Source organism: Salvelinus namaycush, chromosome 6, assembly GCF_016432855.1.
Source record: "Salvelinus namaycush isolate Seneca chromosome 6, SaNama_1.0, whole genome shotgun sequence".
NCBI classification, from domain to species: domain Eukaryota; kingdom Metazoa; phylum Chordata; class Actinopteri; order Salmoniformes; family Salmonidae; genus Salvelinus; species Salvelinus namaycush.
Genome location: NC_052312.1, coordinates 24,866,049 through 24,876,820, shown reverse-complemented (window position 1 = coordinate 24,876,820; position 10,772 = coordinate 24,866,049). Strand labels below are relative to the sequence as shown.

The 10,772-nt window shown below is 40.2% G+C and overlaps 1 protein-coding gene across 1 annotated transcript in view; it reads left to right on the top strand.

Moving 5' to 3' along the window:
* Window positions 1–3,028: 3,028 nt before the first annotated feature.
* Window positions 3,029–10,772, top strand: part of si:dkey-172j4.3 (diacylglycerol kinase eta) — a 93,724-nt gene continuing 85,980 nt past the window's right edge. The window contains exons 1-2 of the mRNA XM_038995305.1: window positions 3,029–3,126; window positions 5,297–5,607. Of these exons, the coding sequence (XP_038851233.1) occupies window positions 5,419–5,607 (189 nt within the window). The 5' untranslated portion in view covers window positions 3,029–3,126; window positions 5,297–5,418. The remainder of the gene's footprint in view (window positions 3,127–5,296; window positions 5,608–10,772) is intronic.

The following is a 10,772-nucleotide window of genomic DNA, read 5'->3' as shown; positions in this document are numbered from 1 at the left end:
AGTCAATCCGGGAAATTTCAAGAACTTTGAAAGTTTCTTCAAGTGCAGTCGCAAAAGCCCATCAAGAGCTATGATGAAACTGGCTCTCATGAGGACCGCCAAAGGAAAGGAAGACCCAGAGTTACCTCTGCTGCAGAGGATAAGTTCATTAGAGTTACCAGCCTCAGAAATTGCAGCCCAAATAAATGCTTCAGAGTTCAAGTAACAGACACATCTCAACATCAACTGTTCAGAGGAGACTGCGTGAAGCAGGCCTCCATGGTCGAATTGCTGCAAAGAAACCACAACTAAAGGACACCAATAATAAGAAGAGACTTGCTTGGGTCAAGAAACATGAGCAATGGATATTAGGCCAGTGGAAATCTGTCATTTGGTCTGATGAGTCCAAATTTTTGATTTTTGGTTCCAAACGGCGTGTCTTTGTGATACACAGAGTAGGTGAACGGATTATCTCTGCATGTGCGGTTCCCACCGTTCAGTATGGAGGAGGAGGTGTGATGGTGTGGGTGTGCTTTGCTGGTGACACTGTCAGTGATTTATTTAGAATTCAAGGCACACATAACCAGCATGGCTAGCACAGCATTCTGCAGCAATACGCCATCCCATCTGGTTTGCGCTTAGTGGGACTATCATTTGTTTTTCAACAGGACAATGACCCAACACACCTCCAGGCTGTGTAAGGGCTATTTGACCAAGGAGGAGCGTGATGGAGTGCTGCATCAGATGACCTGGCCTCCACAATCACCTGACCTCAACCCAATTCACACAGTAAAGGAAAAGCAGCCAACAACTGTTCCGCATATGTGGGAACTCCAAGACTGTTGGGAAAGCATTCCAGGTGCAGCTGGTTGAGCGAATGCTAAGAATGTGTAAAGCAGTAATCAAGGCAAAGGGTGGCTACTTTGAAGAATCTAAAATATATTTGGATTTGTTTAACACTTTTTTGCTTACTACATGATTCCATATATGTTATTTCGTAGTTTTGATGTCTTCACTATTATTCTACAATGTAGAAAATTTACTTACCTAGATAAATAAAGGTTAAATAAAATAAAGAAATAAAATTAAATAGAATAGTGAAAATAAAGAAAAATCCTTGAATGTGTAGGTGTTTCCAAACTTTTGACTGGTACTGTACATCAACTGCAACCTTAGGAAAATCCTTTGCATTATCATTAACAGCAAACTTCCTCAGTGAAAACAATGTACTGAGCAAATGTCAAATTGGCTTTTTACCAAATTACTGTATGACAGACCATGTATTCAACCTGCTCACCCTAATTGACAAACAAAGCAAAACAAAGGCAAAGTCTTCTCATGCTTTGTTGACTTCAAAAAAGCTTTTGAATCAATTTGGCATGAGGGTTTGCTATCCAAATCGATGTAAAGTGGTCTTGGGGGAAAACATACGACATTATAAAATACATATACACAATCAACACAATTACAAATTCCATCTAGACACCGTTGCCCTAGAGCACACAAAAAACGATACATACCTCGGCCTAAACATCAGCGCAGCAGGTAACTTCCACAAAGCTATGAATGATCTGAGAGACAATGCAAGAAGGGCCTTCAATGACATCAAAATAAAGATAAAATTCAACACACCAATTAGGATCTGGCTAAAAAGACTTGAATCAGTTATAGAACCCATTACCCTTTATGGTTGTGAGGTCTGGGGGTCAGCTCACCAACCATAAATTCACAAAATGGGATAAACACCATATTGAGACTCTGCATGCAGAATTCTGCTAAAATATCCTCAGTGTACAACGTAAAACACCAAATAATGAATGCAAAGCAGAATTAGGCCGATACCAGCTAATTATCAAAATCCACAAAAGATCAGTTAAATTCTACAACCACCTAAAAGGAAGTGAGTCCCAAACCTTCCATAACAAAGCCATCACCTACAGAGAGATGAACCTGGAGAAGAGTCCCCTAAGCAAGCTGGTCCAAGGGCTCTTTTCACAAACACAAACAGACCCCACAGAGCCCCAGGACAGCAACACAATTAGACCCAACCAAATCATTAGACAACAAAAAGTAAAAAATTACTTTACACATTGGAATGAATTAACAAAGAAACTGAGCAAACTAGAATGCTATTTGGCCCTAAACAGTGGTAGAATCCCTGACCACTATGACTGACCCAAAATTAGGGAAAGCTTTGACTATGTATAGACTCAGTGAGCATAGCCTTGCTATTGAGAAAGGTTGCCGTAGAGAGACCTGGCTCTCAAGAGAAGACAGGCTATGTACACACTGCCCACAAAATGTGGAAACTGAGCTGCACTTCCTAACCTCCTGCCAAATGTATGACCATATTAGAGACATATAATTCCATCAGACTACACAGAACTACAAAGAATTCGAAAACAATTCCAATTTTGATAGTATCATATCTATTGGGTGAGATACCACAGTGTGCAATCACAGCAGCAAGATTTGTGACTTGCTGCAACAAGAAAATAGCAACCAGTGAAGAACAAACACCATTGTAAATACAACCCATATATATTTATTTTCCCTTTTGTACTTTAACTATTTGCAAATCTGAAATATCTTTATTCTTTTGGAACTTGTGTGAGTGTAATATTTACTTTTTATTGTTTATTTCACTTTTCTTTATCAATTTCACTTGCTTTGGCAATATAATCATATGTTACCCCATGCCAATAAAGCCCTTTGAATTGAATTGAGAGACAACAACCACTGCCGAACCATGGCTAACTATCTTCCATGCATATTTGATTACTGCCGGTAAACTGATTACAATTATCCGGTGCTGTGGGTGTTTTCATTGTAAATGTTTCACTCCCCCGTTTAACCTGGGAAGAATTAGCTTGCAGTTTTGATTTAATCTCTCTCTCTGTTTCTCTGCATTCTCGTGAAGGCTAGTTTAAGTAGCCTTCAAATCACCCTCCTTCCTCTAAACTCTTCTGTCTCCCAATCTCCTCCTCCCCTCCCAACCAACTGATTCAAATCACCCCCGATGCTATGCGTATAGTGTGTGTCGGTGTGAGCGAGAGAACCAGAGATTTGATAGTGCTCAGTCGTGTGGAAGGATTCAAGCCGAGAGACAGGTACCCAGGCCGGGCAAAAGCAGCGGGGGACGCCACGGTAACAGAGATACTTATTTAATCGCCCCCGGTAGAATACAGATGCATGGCACGACAGTTCGTCCCTAAACGTTACCTAGAAGCTTGAAAGAGGCTGGTTTAGGCTACCGGATTTTGACGACGGGTTTTTTGAATTGAAACGGTTTTTACTGAGCTTCGCCGGTGAACGGAATAAATTAATGAATACGTTGATAGATGAACGGATGAATGAATATAATTGAAATCCGTGTTTTGTGCCAGTCTCCGTCGTTATTAACGATCCCATTCTCAATGGAATGAATGATCAAACGTTGTCGCTCGTGAGCCGCCAGCTCTAAAAGGTAGAAAGAAGCTCTCGCGACTACTGCCTGTTGTTCCAAAGAAAAAACAACTGAAGGTTACAGAAAAATCTGTTTATTTTTTAACGTTTTCGTCTCAAAAGAAATAGCCTTATAAACGCATAGCGCTACTGTTTCGTCATATGATTTGAAATCATGCTGCCCTTTGGCTACTGTAGACTAGATGGGGAGGTCGGTCGTTGTGTAGTAGCAACACGTCGGTTAAATTCAGAGAGCTGAAACCAAGGAAACAGGACACACACTTGAGACACATGATGACAGTCAGGTGTTCTGTTAGCAACCACTCGACTGCAGGTGACCACTGAGAAATATAACATGATGTTATTGCGATACATATTATAACATTATATGCCAAAATGTCTTGAAAGTGACAAATTGAAATGTGCATGCGGTGTGTGTGTTGTAATAGCCTACTGGAATGTGTGTGCATGATTTTTATGACAATCCTGAGTGTGTGTTACTTTATAAATGTAGCCTAATTCTTTATAGTTACTAGTTACCTGTCCAAAATTGTAATCAGTAACGTAACTTTTGGATTACACAAACTCAGTAACATAATCTGATTACTTTCAGTTATTTTTAGATTAATTTCCCTTTAAGAGGCATTAGATGAAGACACAAATGAATATTACCAATTGAACGACATCTGTTGCCGGATAAATCGATGTTAGAGTTTACATAGCTGGTGGCCATAAATGGATGTTGGAATTTACTTTATCGGTTGGTTGTGTAGGCTTCGTCTAACCCATTGCTTTCTGATGTAGATAATAATACGATTAGGCTATAGCCTATCTTTACATTAAAAACCATTGTCTGTCAGATTTCCAGTCGTTCCAATGAGCCTAATTGAATACCGCTTGATCTTCAAGAGTAGGACCTGGAAATATGAAAATATAGATTAGGCAAATTGTTTTACCTGAGCATAACCCCAAAATTAAGGACTTTTTAGCCTACTCTGTTGTTTATCTTCTTGTCATGGAGGACTGCTCTCATGGAATGGCATGGTTTGAGCACTACCGAAAACTGCTATTTGCATGTGAAAAATTTGTGCCATATGCTGCATTTTCTAAAGGCTTAATGTAACGGATTACAGTTACAGTTTTTTTTGTAGTCATGTTATATTTTCTGACTGTCTTTTCTTCACTGTTGAAGCACGAAGGCTTATTGTCATGTCATCGTTTAGTTAATGCTATATTAGACCTATCCTTTGTAATAACCATCATCATCATCTTCATTATCGTCAATAGCAGATGTTCAGAAAAAGCTGTTATACAATGAGTAAGGTCTTATTATTGCCCTATGTAGAGAAATAGGCCTACATTTCATGTTGTGGGCAGCCAAATGTAGCTCTACGTTTGTTTTAACTCAACAACCGGCTAAACAGTTTAACAGTACCCAGGTTAACCATTCTAACAGTTTGCAGAAAGTCAAAATGATTGTGTTGGTATTCACACAAGTGGTATAGGCTTCACCACATCATGCAGTGACAGTTTAGCAGAGGAACCAGTAAAGAGAAAAAAATGAACTGTCACTCCCACCCTAGCAACACTCCATTTTCTGAACTGTGTTAACTGTGTTAACAGTAACACCACCCAAGTTAAGCCATTTTAAGTTTGCATGGATTAAAATAATGATTTCACACAATGGTACAGTCCATATGACTTACACCATCAAAACGCAAACCCAAACAGTGAGAGTGGCAAACTGATTTGCTCTAGCTGACATTTCAAACTGTCTTGCTCTGACATACGAGAATATTTCAAACACCTGCCTAACTAACTGCCAACTGGCACTTTTTTAAATAATAAAATATGAATCATTCATTCTTTTCAGAGGATCGAGGCTACCTTAGATCAACGGACGAAGTGTAAAGATTGAAGTCTGGTCACACACATCACGTCCCATCTTCTCCTCTCCTCCTTTTCCCAAGTCCGTTCCTTCAAACAATCACCATCATGGCTTCCAAACTAAACCCGAATGTCTTGTACGTCCAAGAACCGCGGGAGTCGACGTTTTCACAGGAATCTGACCGCCTAGCGCAGCCCGAACCCGGGGAAGAGAGCTCGGATAGCGACGGAGAGACGGACGAGACGGAGCAGAAGCTGATCCGGAAAGTGTCCACGTCAGGACAGTTACGTGCCAAGGTAGGAGAGACACACACACACACACTTTATTATTTTATTGAACCTTTATTTAACTAGACAAGTCATTTAAGAACAAATTCTTATTTACAATGAAGGCCTACCCCGGCCAAACCCGGACGAAGCTGGGCCAATTGTGCGCCGCCCTATGGGACTCCCAATCACCACCGGATGTGATACAGCCTGGATTCGAACCAGAGACTGTCGTGACACCTCTTGCACTGAGATGCAATGCCTTAGACTGCTGCGCCACTCAGGAGCAAGCATGAGTGGCATTATAGGGCATTATAGGCCTATTTGTCTTGTCATCATGAGAGATGAACTATGGAATTGATCCTGGTTAGGATAGTAGGCCTAGGCTTAATGTTCTGAAAACACACTCACACCCACACACATCATTGGCAACTGATTAGTAACTGATTAATAACAGTGTATTATTGAGTAAGACATCAAGTTTGTTTGAATTTGGTCAATACATTTATAGTGATTGCCGGGTTGAATCGTTACAGTTATTGATCGACAGTCATAGATCATTGTGGATCAATATGAAGCCATAGCTGTCACCTATATGGTGTTGTTTTTATAGTGATCTCATGGCTGTGTTTGTTCCTGAGACAGCTGGTTCAATAAAATGATACCCTATTGGCCTATGCCCTTTCCCATAGAGTGCACTTATCCCCATATATTGCACTAACTTTGACCAGAGATATGCAAATAGCCCAGCTGGTAGTTGTTAGAGTATGGTGTTTGCAAATGCCAGGATAGTGGGGTCGATGCCTGATACCACCAATATGTAATAACTTTACGCACGCATGACTGTAGGTCGCATTGGATAAAAGCATCTGCTGAATGACATATATATATTTATATTTTATTCTAGTACAGGCTGAATGATTAATTGAATGAACAACAGAGACAGAATGCAATATGGAATTGTATTAAATCGTTTGGGGTATGGCCCCATCTCTGAGGAATACTGATGACAGGTAGCTGATGGAAGGTAGCCTTTTGTTGGGCAGCTGGCATCGAAAACTAAAAAGGTTCGGCACCATCATTTTTTCAACCTTCAGTACTTCTGTCAAATGTGTCTCACGTGATTGAGAGGATCACGTCTGGTTCAGCGCAGCCCCTTTATAGAGCGAAGACCAAAGTGCCTGCTCCACTTACTCATTCGTTGCTCGAGCTATCTGGCTGCATTGTTACCTCCCCACTCATGCTGCACAGAAGTTATCACACTTGAATAATGCAACGCGGCATGTAGACATTTTGAAAATGTTTATTACTTTTCGCAAAACAATGTCCATACAGGCTAGAACACCTTTACACAGCGCAAGACGATACTGGTAGCTTCTATCTTTAATTTGTAGGCTAACTTTCCTTGCTAGCTTACAGCTGAATTCACAACCCTAGTACTTTGTTTGGTTGCAAACCATAATGCAATATATGCTGATTTCAAAGCTGATTGTCACCAAAAACGTTATTAATTCACTTCGTTTCCCTCGCCGCCAAAAACGAATTCACTTCTTCGTCTTCCTCACCTCCCATCTGGTTTCCACTAGATTCCATAGCCACAAAGTCATATTCCAAAGCCACGTTCTGCCTGGTGAATTACGTCATTACTTTTTTAAAGAGACACCGCACACTTAAAAAATATATATATTGCTTCTTCTATGCAAATGTTGACCAGTACAATAAAATAATATGTTCTCCTAGCAGTCTCAATTAAAATAAGTCTTAAATGGAAGGGATTGTTTTGTCATCTGTAGCCCCATGAAATCAGCTAAAACAAGCTCAATATCTCAATGCACGCACACACTCCTATTGAATAATATGCATTCACCTGTATTGTGAAATTACCTAAGATACATCTTGATTTACCCAGTTCATCAATAGAGATGTACCATTCAAATCAATTATTATCATTATGTTGTTTTGTAGTTAGGTTGGTAAAAACAAAGTCAGATTGATTGTATGATTGATTAATTAATGCATACATGGCTGTCTCTGAAAAATGTGCAGAAACATTTTCAAACGTAATGATATTGAACAGAGCAGTAGCTGAGTTCATCTGTCTGGATGATGTGCCATTGTGTGACTTTGGCTAATACGCCTTCTTTTTTGTTTGTTGTGGTATCGTTTTGTTATCGTTTTGGTATCGAGTATCGTGATCGAGTATTGCGATACTTAACCTGAGCTGTATTCGAATACTCATACTAACTGCACTAACTATACTATTTGTGAAGTAAATTGAGTATGTAGTATGCTTATTGGTCATAGTATGGATACAGTTAGTATGCCAAAAGTTTGCAGATGTCGTACTAAATTCACCAAAATACGAAGTATACAAGCAGTGGACACTATTTCCGTGCTTTTAGGGCCCATAATGCAATTCTTCAGAAAGTGGGCGTGGCTTCACAACGTTTTCAGATTTTAAGAAAATGGAGGAAAATATGCACCTGAAGTCCGACTAGAGCGGATACAAATTCATTGCTTTAACTAATTATGACAAATGTTAAGAAAATGTTGAACAATGTAATAAAGTAACGTTACGTAATAAAGTTACGTTACACGTTATGTTGGCTGACAGTTTGTTAGCTACGCTATCCTTACGAACCGCACAGCATATCATTACAGCAGTATGTACCGGTATGTTAGCTAGCTACCTAACGTTAGTTGGCTACTAATACACCAGTATATTAACTATATGCTATCTAACTAACTACCCAACGTTTATTGACTTGATTATTCACATCATTCTTAGCTTAGCTACGTGGTAAAATCGTTGTGCTTTCTTAATGGACATTGTTAATTCGCTCTGGCTATCTACTCCGATTTCAGAGCACTCTCTTCTGAGTGTGCCAGAGCATCGAATAACTGATGAATTTACTTACGCTCAACACCCATTGAATATGGCCGGTGTCAGTAAACGTTTGCAAAAAATCGTAATTAAATTGTTGCCAGCAGCGCAGTTACACTCACCAACCCTCTAGATAACATGAAAATAGCTTAACCAGCTCTGCTAGGGCTAGTAAAATGGTCAGAGTGAGGTGTTCTCTCATTTGTGTCTGGAAGTAGCAAGCTAGCCAATGTTTTCCAGTTAGTTTGGGTGTGTGACTGCCGTTGTGAGATCAGAACGCTCGGATCAACCCTACTCCTCGGCCAGAGCATCCAGTGTGTGCTCTGAACGCTCCAAGAGCAAAACACACAGAATTTACGAAAGAACAAACTGACAACGCTCTGAATTTATGAATGGACAATATGACAACGCTCTAAATTTACGTACGCACTCTGAGCGCACTCTGGCACTCCAGATTGAATTTACGAACTTACCCGAGGTCGTAAGATGCCTAGCTAGTCATTTGTTATGCTAACAAGCTAGCAAGAGGTTGCATAGCAACAGCATCAACTTCCTGAAGACGGGTGGAGCGCTAGTACGCCTAACTGAAAGGATACCGTTCGTTTACGGTATACTAAAATGAACTAATAGTATATAGTAGGCAGCATATAGTAATTTAGTATGTAGTATACAGTATGTTAATATGGGTATTTGAACACAGCTCTGGTATTGATATCGAAGTCAAAATTCTGGTATCGTGACAACACTAGGTTGTATTGATGATTGGTTAGATAATCGTTAGGTTGTACGATAATAGCACAGGAGCTACAGTAGCTAAAATCAAAGCCTAGATTGGATTGCAAGTTGTAAATCAAATAGGCCATGCAATGCGGAACCATGCCTAAAATAGTTTGTGTGTGTGTGTGTGTGTGTGTGTGTGTGTGTGTGTGTGTGTGTGTGTGTGTGTGTGTGTGTGTGTGTGTGTGTGTGTGTGAGAGAGATTATTAGATTGTGTTTCCTGAAGTCACATGACTCAGATTAACCTAGTCATAGACCTGAGAATTTGGCCCCTTATAACTATAGGCTGATTGGATTAGAACTGTGTGTGTGTGTGTGTGTATATGCATGCATGTGTGTTTGTCTGTGAAAATGAGCACTGATTTGTTTCAACAAAACAGATACAGTATGCTAATTAATGGCAAACACAAACAATCTCCCTTTCTCTCGCTACTCTCTTTTTGTCTCTCTCTCCCAACTCCTTCCCTCCCTCCTGGATCTATCCCCCCTTCTCTCTCTCTCTCTCTCTCTCTCTCTCCCCTTCTCCCACTCTCCCTCCCTTTCCCATCTTTCTCCACCTCTCTCTCTTTCTCTCTCTCTCTCTTTCTCTCTGTTTCTTTCCTCTTTCCTCCACCCCCTCAGTAGTCCCCAGTGTATTTGCATCATGCTCGTTAGCTCAGAGCTAAGTGTTATTAGCCTTGACATGTCACCCAGACATGATTAAATTAAACCATTAACAAACACACAAACTCAAACATTAACACTACAACTACGACAGTCAGCCCCAAAATGGTTAGAGTGGTTAGGGTTTCCCCTAGGTCGAACCGGTGCTTAGGCCTCAAGGGATTGTTGGTTTCCAGGGTTACCAGAAGAGTGTCTAAGTAGGTAGGGGAAACAGTAAGGAACCCATTTTTTACCCATAGCTTATGTTTAGGTTTATTAGAACATCATAGTACATATGCAGAAACATACATAAAATGTGATGTCATATAATATATATATATATTACAAAAAAGTGAAATTATAACATCAGCCTAAGTGCATCGTCAATAATTCACATGAATTTATTGGCTTCCAAGCTTAGTGTGCTAGTACTGGAGAATATAGAATACTGTAAGTCGAATGTATTGGGGAACTCGAATGTGAGGTGTGGAATAGGGAAAACACTAGGGGGGGAGGGGAAACAATAGGGTGAGGGGGGTATTGTTCAGTAAACCTATGACAGTGAGGGGGGAGGGAGGATGGAGGCAGAGTGCTTACAGAGTTGCCTACAGGTAACAGGTGTGTGTGTGTATGTACACGAACAGGTGTCCTGTCTTCCAAGGGGCCCTGTTGTCATCTGTTCTGAGTAGAGCTGTGATGGTCATGGATTTTTGGATGATGGTTTTTGGCCAGCCAAATGACAGCGATCACTGTAATAACTGTTCGAATAGCCCCAAAAATATATACCAAAAAATATACAGTCAAAGGTTTGGACACACCTACTCATTCAAGGGTTTTTCTTTATAGAATAATAGTGAAGACATCAAAACTATGAAATAACATATGGATTTAT